Source organism: Heteronotia binoei, chromosome 1, assembly GCF_032191835.1.
Source record: "Heteronotia binoei isolate CCM8104 ecotype False Entrance Well chromosome 1, APGP_CSIRO_Hbin_v1, whole genome shotgun sequence".
NCBI lineage: Eukaryota > Metazoa > Chordata > Lepidosauria > Squamata > Gekkonidae > Heteronotia > Heteronotia binoei.
In genome coordinates, this window is record NC_083223.1 from 174,385,723 (window position 1) to 174,400,304 (window position 14,582).

The 14,582-nt window shown below is 43.3% G+C and overlaps 1 protein-coding gene across 2 annotated transcripts in view; it reads left to right on the top strand.

Annotated features, from left to right (window-relative positions):
* Positions 1 to 14,582, top strand: part of BIRC6 (baculoviral IAP repeat containing 6) — a 224,539-nt gene that overhangs the window by 181,163 nt on the left and 28,794 nt on the right. For both annotated transcript variants that reach the window (XM_060244345.1, XM_060244352.1), the window contains exon 66: positions 3,378 to 3,588. In XM_060244345.1, coding sequence (XP_060100328.1) covers positions 3,378 to 3,588 — 211 coding nt within the window. The remainder of the gene's footprint in view (positions 1 to 3,377; positions 3,589 to 14,582) is intronic.

Here is a 14,582-nt window from a genome sequence, read left to right on the forward strand (position 1 = left end):
CCATCAGTTGGCCTCCCTTGTTGTGACATCATGCTTTACAGCCTTGTGGTGCTGTATTTTATCACCATCACTTCTTGGGCCAAAAACTGCTGTATTCTGTGAAATGCTCCCTTTCCGCCCGTGATGCACCTTAATTCATTCTATTATTCTGTTGTCTTTGGTTTACAAATTTTATTGTATTATTTTTAAATTTAAATTGTAGGTTTTTATTGTTCAGTTCATGTTGTGATCTGCCCTGAGCCTGTTATAGGAAAGGGCAGAATGTAAGCCTATTAAATAAATAAACTCTCTTTTCTGAGAGGTCTGTACATTGTTTGGGGTGTTTTAGTGTGAACAAATGGAATTAGTCATCAGCCTTTACATTTCTTTCTAGTGTGTGTTTAAAATGTAATCCTTACAATGTGTTAATTTTAAAAATGGCAGTGCAAATGTATTGGGGGAAGAACAAATGTATCCTATATCATTTTTGTTTGGAATAATCAAGAATGAGTTAGATTATTTTCATTAAATCTGGAGAAATGTTGACATTGGGATCCTTCAACGAAGTGCTCACCAGTTTATTAAGTAATCTTTCTGTCTGACTTTAACCTAAACTATTTGACACAAAAAGCTTTTGACAGATTTAGCTTCCTCTGAAACTCTTCTGTAACTATCAAGTTCAGAGAATTTCTTGAAATGAATTGCTGCTCTATCACTATCTAAAGTCTTATCAGCAAATTGCGAAATTTGTGTGATGTTGAACCACTAGTGTGTCAACACTAGAACTGAGCCAAAACAGGGAAGATATTTGGGTAAACACTTTTCATCTGTTGTAAAACCATTCTCTACTGCTCCCCCTTAATTTTTTCCTTCTTAGGCCTCTCTGAAAGAGGGTAAAAATGTTCTTCATTGGATGGGAGAAAGTTCCACGAAGGGAATAAAATGACCACCCTTTTACTAAGGCAAATGCTTCATTTCTTAGTAGCCAAATACAGCACTTTGATATCTGATTGGCTGTAATTTGCAGATGTAAGAGAGATTGGAGAGAAACATTCCTTTACTCTGAAAACACTGATAGGCATGTTTATAGCACAGCCTTTGTTAATTAATTAATTTATTTGAATTTATATTCCGCCCTCCCCAGAACAGACGCATAGCAGATTACAGTCAGTGTTTGGAAATTTTGCACTGAAGCAGTGGTGCCAGAGAAGCTTGTTTGGCTGCTATGACTACCACTCTACTGGTGGTGAGAAGTGCAGTCAAGTCATAGCTGACTTATAGCAACCCTGTAGAGTTTTCAAAGCAAGTGATGTTGAGAGGTGGTTTGACTGCCTCTACATCACAGCCCTAGTATTTCTTGGAGGTCTCCCATCCAAATACTAGCCAGGGCCAACCTTGCTTAGCATCCAAGGAGTAGGCACTTTAATGTGTTCTCACTTGTGTTCAGTCATGTTGCTTAAGCCTGTAGCACAATTATGATTGCATGCTTTGACACTAGTCTGGATGTAATGGATGAGCTAACGTAGGCATTGACATGATATGTTATCCTTTGTGAATTAAAGGGTTAGTAATATACAATGGAATCTGCAGAGCTGCTAGCTGTATATAAGCTCCATGGGTGAAATGTGCCAAGTATAAAATACTAAAGGGCTCCTGTGGGATTTTGCTTCCCTTAAAAATGCAAGTTATTGGGCTTTCCTATTGATAAGAAGGGCAGAAACGTGTTATGAACTCAGTCACCTTTAAATATTTTGAATTAGAGCAGCGTCTGTCTCTGCAATGTTGTTAAAAATAGCATGTCCTAGGGACAAAGGAGTCAGCCGTGAAACATTTCTGAGTATTAAAATATTTAGGAGGGTTATTTAATGGTATATATTGTAACTGAAATGACATTGAAATGTTTTTAGTGATCCATTCAAAATACCTGTGGCTGTTTTCTTAAAACTATCTGCAGTTCAAAAATATGTAATTAATAGTGCTTCACATTTGATTTTAAGCCTTCACGAACTCCTTCCCATTTCTATTTTATTTTATATAAGAATGCATGTATGTGTAGATACTGATAAAATAGTTTTCCTTTAAAGATTTTGTAATCAAAGCTAATATCCATTTGTGTGAAGATGAGTGTTACAAAGACAGATGAAAGACTGCTGGACTTACAATGAGAAATAAGTGTGTGTGAATGGGATCTATTAATACTTTCCCTTTCTGATCTTAAAATAAATATATGTATAATTTTGTTTCCTTTCTAACGAGCACCTCATTCCCTTGCTGGGGAACCCCCCCTCCCTCCATATTATTTAAAATATTGTAAAACTGTAAGTTTAAGTTCTGTACTCCAACAAAATATATAGATATTATTTAGAGTTAACCAGCTCTTCAGCACAATTAACAGCATATGTACAGCTGTTCAGTTAAGGACAGTTCACACTTCATGCTTCAGGTCAATCGACAGAACTTCCGAACTGAATGTTCAGGTGCCTGTTAAGAGTGACAACTATTAAGAATGCCATGATTTGATTTTACCTTGGTCTGTCGCATGATTTTGTCATTAGTGTTCAAATGCATAGTATGTTTATATCCTAGGTCTAAAAAACCCTGAATTTTGTTTCTAGAACGGGTTAAAAAGAATCCAACAAGGATCCTTTTGAGTCGCCCATGCAACCTTCTCTTGGAAACTTCTTTTAACTATGTTTTCTCCCTACTTTCCAAGTTCTTTAAGGCATGCTTCATATTGTGTGGCTTCTAGATCATCCCAACTGCTATTCCTTAAATCCACAGTGACATGCCAGCATCTTCAAAACTTCACACTGTGTTCTAAGTAAGGTCTTGTTAGCAGTGAGTGAAATACCACAGTTGTATACCATAGTAGGTTTTTTTAATGCAACCTGTAATGCCATCAGCCATTTGAGCCACAGCAGTATTATATCCTTGAGTTACAAATTTATCCATCTTGGGTATGCTTCTCTTAATTAGGTTTCCTTGTTCTTACGTTTGTACATTTGGTAATCCTCCATGGCTTTCTTTACAAGTTTGAATAGTTGCATCTGCCTAATAGTCATAGTCTAAGAAATGTTGTGAAAGCAACGTCACTCCAGAGTCGGAAACGACTGGTGCTTGCACAGGGGAAGAAATGACTTAATTTTTTCCCTATTTTCCCCTTTTCCCTTTCCCTCTAAAAAACCAAGAAAGTATGACAAAGAGACAAACCAAGATATTCAAGTGAGTTAAAAAGTGCCTTTTTTCACAAAGTACAAAACCACACAATTTCTCTATGAGAATGTAGTATCATCTAACCTTCACATTGTTCAAACATAATTCTGCCTACTACATAAGGATCTCTTTTGGGTAGCTAGCTCTAAATGAATAAAGCTTCTTTCTTTTTCTTTTTTGCATAGTTTTGGATATGGCCAGACATGTCCCTCTCTACAGAGCTCTGTTAGAGCTTCTTCGTGCTATTGCCTCATGCACATCCATGGTGCCACTGTTGCTGCCTTTATCTGGGGAAAATGGAGAAGAGGAAGAAGAGCAGTTGGAATCTCAAGCTTCCGTTGGTACTCTGTTGGCTAAAATGAAGACATGTGTGGATACCTACACTAATCGACTAAGGTATGCCCTTAATCTATTCTAGAATATTACGGAATGCAACAATACTGTGTTACTATGACCTCACTGAGGTGCTAAAATTGTGTCTAGACTGTACCACTTCTGGTTGCAAGTGGAAACTTGCACAACTAAATGGAACATTTCTTTGTCTAATAGATGTCTGTGTATAAATATTTGTTTTGAGATTCCATGGCTAGAATCTTTATCGGTAAAACCTAGTGTTCTTTGTGGTAGGGTTATTCTGTGTAGGAGCATTCAGTCATATGAGCTCCCATCTGCCATTTGAAGTGGCTTCAACCGTTCACAGATTTACCATGTTCTTTTGCAGGTGTCCAGATGTCTTTACATCTGTTTTAGTGTTGCTTTCTGATTGGAAAATAGCTATGATCTTCTGACACTAATCGACTAATCACATTCTCTTATACCTGCCCTTTTTTTCTTTTTACAGGAAATAAGGTTTTTGTAAACCTCTTCAGCCGAGGTTTTTGTTTTAATTACTTGTACTCCTAACTTTTCCTTCCTCTTCTAAAGGGTTGAGGCCAGGGAGATACTAAAAAGGAAGATTTTGAGGAAATAGTCTTGAAAGCTTCTAGTTATGTGGCTTTCTGTTTGTGATCCCCTGTTAATCCAATGCAGTAATGGATTTTCTTTTCTTTTTGAGGGGAGGTATTTTTGTCTTTGTGGTTGCATGTGTGTGGGTGCACCTGGAAGTCATGGCAACCTCTAGTGACTGACCCCTACTGGGGGCCTGGAGGGTATTCAGGAAGGTAGCTGAATAAAGCCTGCCTCCTGGTATTCCAAGGAGGTCTCTCATCCAAGTACATGCCAGAGTCAACCCTGCTTAGTTTCCAAGATCTGATGAGATCAGTCTTGCCTGGGCTATCCAGGTCAGGGCCAGGAGCAGATTTTCTTGACTCATTCCTTTGAGACTTTCACCTTCCCCATTCAATGAAACAGAGCACTGTAGGAACAAGTAGCTGAGGCACACTTCACACGGTTTGGTTTGGTGTCCTTTGTCTCATCTTGCATACTCTCCAGAAAATCAGACAAACAGCTGTAAAGTGAAGACTGTCATATCAGAGGTATCATGTTCACCCCTACACCACAGTTAACACCAAGTGTCTTGAAGCAACTGTCAACTCAGCACTGCTTTTGATTTTTTATCCCCCACCCTCGGTTGCTGGGAAAGAGAAGCAGCAGTGAGCCAAGATCTTTTGACATGAGACTCTTTGGCTCAAATTCAAGCCTACATGAGCTGAAGCGCAGGCAATCACATTGGCTCTTTCAGCCTTCAAAGTCAGAATCTGGAACAAACCTAATTTGGCAAACAATATTATAGTCCAGCTGGATGTTGCATCTTTATTTCAGAAGATTATGGAGTTGAGAAGTCACCTGAAAGATCTCTTTGAAAAGCAAGAAGAAGAAAGTCAAATAGCAGTGTTCATTTCTTGCTGTCAAAGTACCTGGTACATATGACCAGCATTCCCACTGCATCCTGGAGAGCAACTTGATTTCACCTTCTCCTCAGCTATTGCATTGGCTGCAGTTAATCTTGGAGGACACCTCTAGCTTTTTTCCAAGTTTGACTTGTCTCTCCATATAGCAGAGTTTCAACTGATGAGTAGAATAAATTTCAAGGTTTAATAACATCCATAATCAGATCTGTTGCTTTTAATGTTATTAATAATAAATAATAATGTTATATCAAAGTTAATGCACTATAAATAAAATAATAAAATACATACATTCATATTAAAACTTTAAAAGTTTCATCCAAAGAATAGGTAGAACTGTGTTATCATCACTCTAGAACAACTCAGATACCTTCTGGAAAATAAACATATTTGCCACCTTTCAGAAGGCACAGTGTCAGTCCCACTTCAAATGGAGGCTCTTAAAAAAATCTCAGGGCACCTGCTGGAAAGATCCTCTGGAACCTGGCCAGCTTTGCCTCCCGTACTGGTGATTCCTGCTGGAGAGGATTCAGAGATCTCAGTGCTTAGACAGGCTGGCATAGTTGAAGGAAGACCTTCCGTTACAGAGGTCCCTAAATCATTTAGGGCCTTAGTGGTCAATACCAGAACCTTGCATTGGGCTCTGAAACAAATTGGCAGCCAATGTAGTTTGAATTATTCTGGCTTTATATAATTATTGTTAGTGTATAAGTTTTTGTTGCAGCCTTGTGAACCAGCTGAAGTTTTCAAATTGTCTTTAGGGAGAGCCCCATCTAGAGTTATTACAGGAGTCTAATCTAAAGCCTTGAGACCGGCTTGCCTGCCTGCCTGCCCTCCCTCCCTCCCTTTTCAGAGCTTTTCTGATTAATAGATCTTGAGCAATGACTAAAAGAATAGTCAATTAGCTTCTAAAGGAAAATACGATAGACAGGATTGTAGCAACCAATATTGTTATATTTGGATCACTGTCTAGCATCAGATAGGGCAGGGGTGTTGACTTCATTTGTTACAGGGGCCAGATATGACATAAATGGGACTTTGTGGGGCCAGGCCATACATGTCATAAAATGTAATGCCTGGTAGCAGAGAGATAAACTTTATAAAGAATACAGAGAAACGCAAAGATATTTTTTTTTACTTAAAATTACAAACATGCTTAAAATTCTTGCAATTTTTTGTTTAAAATTGAAAGATGGGAGAAGAGTGAAATTTGGCAACGCAATTTTAAAAATAAAACATAAAAAAGCACAAGGATCACAGCAGAAAACTAAAAAAAGATAATGCTCTCAGCTTGGGAAAAAATGAAATGGCAAGGCATTGCAAGCTTCTCCCTCCCCTGCCCTGGGTCTACTTAGATCAGCAATGGCTCTCCAGTGTAATATCCCCCTTTGACTGTGGGTTCCCAGGTTAGAGTACTCACTGTTTATTCATTCATGTATTTATTTTATTCAATCTTTAGCCCACCCTTCCCATAGAACAGGCTTAGTGCAGGTTACATCAAAAAAGACAATCAACAGTTAAAAAATTAAAATATATAAAATATAAAATTACAGAATAATAATAGAGACTAAAATGGCAAATTCTGTCTCACAAACATGGCCTATTTTCTGGGTCCGGCAGGTCCTACAGCACTGAGATGGCACCAGTTTTCAGGCCCATTCAGCAGAGACAAGTTGGCTGAATGTATCAACCCTTTATTTGCAAGGAATTTCAGCTGGCCATACAAACACTGGAAGGAGAAACTACTTGAGCTCCGCTCCACTCCACTGAAAATACATTGCAGCACAGACAAAGTTGCAAGGAAGATGTGGAATGGATTTTCCATTAAGGTCTCTAGGCCCAGATAGACTACTTTCAGAATAGTCTATCTGGGCGCAGAAACCTTAATGGAAATTTTATTCCACATTTTCTTTGCAGCAGCTTTGCAAGCCCACAGGAGCTTCATGTTGAAGCAGGCAAAGACAATGCAGAAGGAGCTGGGAGCTTCAAAGGGTGAGGACAGGAGGAGGAGAAAAGAGCCATGATCCTGATCAAAGCCCTGGGTGGACTCGTTGTGTCCCTCAGGCCATATGTTTGACACCCCTCAGATAGGGAATAATTTCTCTAATAAATCATGCCAAATTGCCCTCCCCTTCCATAAATAGGGGATCCTCAGTACTTAATATTAAATTTAAAGAAGTAATCAAGTTTCTTTTGCTTTGAAGATTAGCATGAGAGAGTCCTCCGAAGGGTAGCTTCTTTTCCTAGACATTTTAAATTAGTTCAATTAATTAGTAACACCGAAAAGAGAAAGAAAAGAAGGTTAATACAAATACAGGTACACATGTGAGAGCAAATTGTTAATTTATCAAGGCAAATGTAACAGAATGGGGGGGGGGGAGAAAAAAGATAATAAAATGATATATAATGCAGAGTGGTAAGCTGCAGTACTGCAGTCCAAGCTCTGCTCAAGACCTGAGTTCGATCCCAGCGGAAGCTGGGTTCAGGTAGCCAGCTCTAAGTTGACTCAGCCTCCCATCCTTCCAAAGTCGGTAAAATTAGTACCCAGCTTGCTGGGGGTAAAGTGTAGATGACTGGGGAAGGCAATGGCAAACCATCCCGTAAAAGTCTGCTGTGAAAACTTTGTGATGTGACATACCTCCAGAGTTTGAAGCGACTGGTGCTTGCCCAGGGAACCACCTTTACCTTTTAAATTAAGCTAAAGCTAAGGTCCATGTCTTCAAAAAGATGACCTCTGACAGAAGAAAAAAAATGAGGCTGCCAAAAGCAAGCTACTCTCAGTAAACCAGATCACAAGTCAGTGACCCTGAAAATAAAACCAGAAAATAAAACCAACTAAAAATTAAAAATAATTAAAAGAAGGAATTCTTCACAGAGCTCACAGTGACACTGCTGCCCTGCCCAAACTGGAAATCTGGCAGGGGAGACACCTTGATCATAAAGGAGGTTTTCATAGGATGAAGCTCATCCATTGCACTCCAGGTGTGCTGGCCCCTGAGATTTCCACAAATGTGAGCAACTTAGTGGTAGCGAGGGTCTGCATTCGTCTTGGGGCTTTTATCCTCAGCAGCTGAAGATTTAGACTTGAACAAATGTACAGGCACATTGTAATTCCAGCCACTTTGAAAGACGTGGTTGTGCAAACCCTCCTGCAGAAAGTGGCCAACTTCCCATTCTTGGCAAAGTGCTCCAGCAGGCAGCTTGATGTGGAGAAGGCAGATTTTGTAGACCTGTTTCAATTCTGATTGACTGGATTTTTATTCCACCATCTCCAAACGGGTTCAGGGCAGATTCAGCCCTAGCTTGCAATAAGAACAGCTTTGGTCTTCTTATTTAGGTTCATTGCCAGTAAAGTGGCAGGGGAGGGCTGTGGTTCAGTGGTAGAGCATCTGCTTGCCATGCGCAGCATCCTAGGTTCAGTCTCTAATATCTGCAGTTAAGAGAAACAGGCTCTAAGTGATATGAGATCATGGAGAGCTGCTGACAGTCTGATAACATTGACCTTGAGTCTGGTCTGAGTCAGTATAAGGCAGCTTCATGTGTGTACCTGCTAATTCTCTTTGACTTCTCATAGGCTTTCAGAACCATGATCCTGTGGTATCTGTCTGGAGAAGATTGCTGGGTTTCTCAAAAAGTATTTCAGAATTACATGAAGTTTGTTCTGTTTGCTCTACATTTAACAAGTCACTTTCTTTGAGGCTTTGATTGATTGATTGGATTTTTATTTCACTATCTCCAAACGGGCTCAGGGCCCGATTGTAGAAAATGTAGTAAATACAAGAGTGCATGCAGAATGTACAGAAATTGTAGTGTTCTTTTGCAAAACTAACTTTTCAATGACCAGACCTGCTGCATTTATTTTTATTTTATGCAGTGACTTGATATAGGTGTACAAAACAAAGTTAAAACCTTCACAATTAAGAAGCTCAGTTCTTTTTGTGAGATTTTTAAAAAAATAATAATCTTCAGATATGTATGTTAAAAATAATATTGAAGGTCAATTATCTAATTATTCAGCACTGTTGTGCAACTAGATGTAATCAAAAGTAAACCTCATATAAACAGCGAAACCATTTTGCAAACTCAGTCCCTAACCAAGCAATTCTATGTCATTTAAAGAGTATTCATGTTTCCAGAGATGTGGAACGTATTGAATTATATCATACAGTATTAGATTACATATGCTAACTCTAACATGTTTTTGGACAAGTTCCTGGTCTTGATGTAATTGCAAAGGTCTTTATCTTAGCAACTGATGATAGAACTTAAAATACAGCATATAATGATGATGGAAATCTGAACAGAAATTTGCAAAAAAAATTTACCAGTGTTCCAAAGTAAAAGTAAAGTAAAGTAAAATTTTATTTATATCCCGCCCTCCCCCGCCAAGCAGGCTCAGGGCGGCTAACAACAGCAAAACAAAGCACAACCTTTCCCATCTGGAATGTGATTTTGTTTTCATATAATTGTAAAGTTTACACTGGAAAATCCAAACCTCTTGCACAAAATTATACAGAGCATTCCTTGTGTAACCTTGTTATTGTTTATTTCTGGCAAGATACCATGGTTTGCATAACTGTTGTATCTCAGGAATATATAACAGCAAAGTAGTAGGATGGGAAAATAGATAGATTAAGCAAACAAATCACTGCAGTGTCCTTAGCAATTGTAGGGAAATCTAAACTACCTCTGCAGGAATTGCTTTCATCACAAAACCAAAAAAAAGTAAATATTGGCTTGTAACCTACCACCTATTCTGGTTGAGGGAAATTACTTGTGTCATTAGAAGGCTGGGATTTTTGCTGATTTCTCCTTCCCACCGAAAATGCACACTTCGTTACTGTTCTGTTTGTAGAAAAAGCCCAGCAGGAACTCATTTCCATATTAGGCCACACCCCCTGACACCAAGCCAGCTAGAACTGCATTCCTGCTAAAAAAAAAACCCTGGTTCTGTTCATGAAGGTCTCCTAACACCACACTCCCATGGGAAGAAAATTTCCTGAACAGAAGTTCAGAGTATGTAAAAATGTTCATTTGAGTAATCTACACTTCCTTAGCTAAGTACACTCCTTTTGTTTTCTGACTGGATAAGGGAATTGTGAGGACAGGGAAATCATTATCCTTTTACACTGATTTCTTATTCACAAATTTACATTCTCCTGCTTCCAGGATTTCTTAAAGATAGTTATTGACTCTGTAGGAACTAAAGTCTTGGCCAAAAGGGAACAATGGAAAAAAATGTATGTTATGATGACCCCCCCCCTCTCTTTTTTAAAAAATGGCATATTGGGGGGAGGGAACTAGCTTTGCATTTTAATAGAGTAGTTACCTCTGTGTTTGAGATTTGCTATGTCCACGTGATTTTCCCTTCTCTCTCAGCTCAGCAGTAACACACCAGCATCACTGTCCCATTAGAGGGACCTCAGCATTGGTATGGCTGCTGGCTGCCTGTCATCATCACTGGCACCTCCCTCTTTCTTCCTCCTTTCCCTGAAAAAAAACCTGGGTTATCCTGGCTAAGCCTGGGGGTGCTGTCGGTTACAGTTGGGGGCTGCAATGGCCCTTTCAGTATTATTAGGCATGTGTGGATGGAGGACTGGAGAAATTTGGATCACTTTGCAGTTTTTAAACCAGCATTCACTTTTGGTTTGGGGAGGGATGAGGGGGGGGGATGCACTGCCAATCAATTTGTGAGTGAGTTTTTGGGCTGTCTTTGGACTCTAGTCAATTTTTAGTGGAGGAGCATTTTGCAACCACCTTCCAAGCGCAGGCCAGGAGAGGATGCAGGCACAAGTAGGTGCTCACTTCATTCACTCTCAAAGTCTACATCCGGGGAGCCGAACATAGGCAAGTTGACCTTCAGGAAGACCAACTGCTCAACTGTCCAGGGTTGCAGGCGATTGCGATGTGGGCAGACAATGTCGCCAATATGTGAAAAGACGCGCTTGCTCTGCACGCTCGTCGGTGGGCATGAGAGGAACGCCTTGGCCACGGAGGAGAGGGCCGGCCAGACCCCCTCCTTCGTGACCCAGTAGTCCAAAGGAGACGCTTCCTGCGGCTCGAGGGGCTCAAAAAGATAGTCCCTCACCATCGCAGCACCCGTCTTCGCTCTCGGTGCCCTACTGCTCCTAGAGGGGCCAACGACCCGCCCGATGAATGTCACCTCAGCACTCTTCGTGGCGTGAGTCTGGTGGGAAACACTGCCTAGCTGGGGAGGTTGGGGATGAACAACAGCAGCGGAAGTGGCAGATGAGCTGCTTCCACCACCCTCCTCCTCAACTACCGGCACTGGGCCCGCCGTAACTCTGGAACGCTCGACCTTCTGGGAGAGCTCATCTCACCAGCGATCGAGCTCGTTGGCCCGCTCGGCGACTGTGCCCTTAAGGCGCGGATCTAGCATGCTCACCATCATGTAGACCTTATCCTGGGTGAAAGTCTGAAAGCTTGCCTAAAGCCCTTCCTGCAGCGTAACAACCAGGGCGCGCACCACTGGAAGAATGTCTGCACGGCTTTGAGCTGGCACTAGAAACGAGGCCAGGTCCTCACGGGGCCATCTGGACCATGGGGACGACCAGTGCGATGCTCGCCGTGTCAGATGAGAGCATTTCTGTGTAGGTCTTGAAGGGCCTAAGAACCTCCACAGTCTGAGAAATGACCACCCAATCCTCTTGGGTGAGACAGTTCTCATCCCGAAAGACCCTCGTCTCGGAGCAAAGGCATCCAGGGCTGCTCTCTGCTTTACAATGCGCTCCAGCATGGCACAGGTGGAGTTCCAGCATGTGCTGATGTCACTGATCAGGCGGTGCCCTGGCACGCCTGTCAGTGTCTGTTTCTCACGCAACCGATACGAGTCCGTATTGCTACGTGAGAAGTTACCCGTGATGTGCCAACATTTCTGGAGGAGAAGTCGGTACTCATGGGTCGCGGCTAGATACAGACGATCCTGGTTTTTTGTCTGTCCCAATGCGTCCTTAACCACGAGGTAGAGAAGGTGGGCCATGCAAGGAAGGCCGTTTAGGCCCTGATGCTGGACAGCCACCTTGATGTTGGAGCCACAGTCAGTCACCACGAAGCCCGTGGCGACGTCCCCGCTGCCTACCCAGCCCTCTAACTGCTGTGAGAAGATGGCTCTGAGAGTGTCCGCCATGTGCGGCGCGTCGACTGCTTCGGCGTGCAGCAAGACCCAGCGATAGCTGGCCCAGTGGCCCTGACCCTGCCTGTCATTACTGCCACCCCCAACCCTGCAGGGAGAGATACACCTCGAATGCATGTTGGGAGCTCCAGATATCTGAGGTGAAATGAACAGTCCCCCCAGCAGTACGGGACAAATGCTCCTTCACCACAGATCTGGTCGCCCTGATAACAGCTGGCACAATGGTCCTGCTAAAGGTGGTTCTAGCAGGAACTTTGTACCAGGGCGCCAGGTACTCGAGCAACCCTAGCACCCCAGGATTCTCGACCACTGAAAATGGAAGCCCATGGGCGATCGACCTGGCAAGGTTCCAGGTGATCACCCTCCTGCCGTGCCTGATTCCCCCTCTTGGCACAGAGGTGCCAACCTTACCAAACATCTCAGGCAGAGATGCCTGGTGTCCCTGTTCTCCCACGGAATGTTCCTGGAGAGTGGAGGTAGTCGCGATGGGACAGACCTCCTGGCTGGGTGGTGTTGTTGGCCGCCTGGGCAACACAGCACCAGCCTGCTTCTCCCCCTTAAGAAGCACCCCTGGATGGTGCTTCTGCAGGTGATTCCGCATCCCCCCCGGAGTCAGGTAGGCAGGGTCCCACCCATGACTGATCCGGGCCCTGCACAGCTTGCACTGCGCATAGCGTGGATCCTTCATAAGTTGGAAATGCTTCCATACTTTGGAGGTGAACAAATGCCCAAACTGACTGGCAGGTTGGGTGTCCGGAGCCACCTCCTTTGAGGTGCTCGGGCAGACACATTGTGTCTCGGGGTGGCAGGAGGGGCTGGCCACCGGGGGTAAGTGGGCGGAGATGGAGGCACCTCGTGTGTCTCCATCTCTTCCCCCTCCACCCGTGTGGCCTCCCCTCCTGGCCATCCCCTGAAAGACTGCTGGTGCCCGAAGGAACCGAAGAAGGGGGCTGGTCCTCCTCAACCAGCTTTTCCTCCAGCTCCTGCACGACACTCTGCACCCTCCTTGGGGTGATCGTTTTGGACAGAAAACTGTCCCCAAAGCTCATCTCCAAGGAGGGCTGCTCTTGCTGCCCCTCCTCCGGCTGCTGAGTCCGAGCGACATCAGCTGGAGGAGAGACTGCCCAAGCAGCAGACCCCTGCGCAGTGCCAGCACCTAATGGCACCTCTGCTGGGGGCGCCCCATCAGCAGCCTCGATGACGGGCCCAAGGCGGCCTTCTTCTTCATCACACTCCTCCGGTCAGAGGTCGGAGTGCTGGTAGGTGGCTGTGGAGTGGCCCCACGCACAGGTGGGGGGGAGACCTGGGTCCTCCCCTCCACCCCTGTAGTCTTCTCCTTGGCCTTGCCTCCAGGGCCCCTCTTCTGCTGCCTGTCACTCATGTCACCCTTGGCCAGTCTCACAGAACCTGAACTGAGAGTGGGGTTTTTTATAAACCTAACTCACTGCACTGTACCCTGAACCAACAGGTGCCCTGACTTCTTTTTAAGAACCCTCCCACCAAAACTTGTTTGTTTGTTTGGTCCCTACCCTAACCAGTCCCTCTTTGGGTTGGGGTAGTAGTAGTCTAGTAAAGTTTAGGAGACTAGGTGACCCTGCCTCTACCTGGCTACAGTTTTTAAAAGGCTACCTTGAGATGAAGGCAATCCTTGTTATATTCTCCTAGTTAAACTTCTCCTAACTAGATCCTGGGACAAACCTGATTTCCTTGCAAACTAGAAATCAGGTGTCCCCTATAACTTGAGAGAAGTTGTGGTTTACCCTATGGAAATCTAAGGATGCACCGGCTTTCAGTGGCTGAAAGCCAGATGCACTGCTGCAACCCTAGTCTCTTTAAAAGGGAGCCTGATGTGGCCTAGTAGTCACGCTGCCTTTTATGACAAACCTAAAATCTTTTTAAATCACCCCTATCTGGCCTACTTGAATTTTGAAAGGAGATAAAGCCCTAAACTGGATTAATTTTTTTTTAAATTTAAAAAAAACACAATCCCTAAAAACACCCTTATTCGTGGGGCAGCCTATTTAGTGGCCCTAGCCAAACCGAGAGCACACTCAGTTTCCAAAAATCACTCTATAAAAACAAGAAAGTGACCCAGCCCACACACACCCTCGCCAACCCCCACACCAACCAGAGGTAATTTAAAAAAACCAAAACAAAACCAGAATCACAAAAGGCCAAGCAACTCAAGTGTTAAAAAAGTGGCCTTTTCACCAATAAGAAAGCTCAGGCCAAATCAGTCAACAACACCCCCACCCCCAAACCAGGAAAAGGGACAACAGGAGAAAAGGCCAAGCAACTCAAGTGTTAAAAAAGTGGCCTTTTCACCAATAAGAAACCTCAGGCCAAATCAGTCAACAACACCCCCCCCCCTTAAAACCAGAACCAGGAAA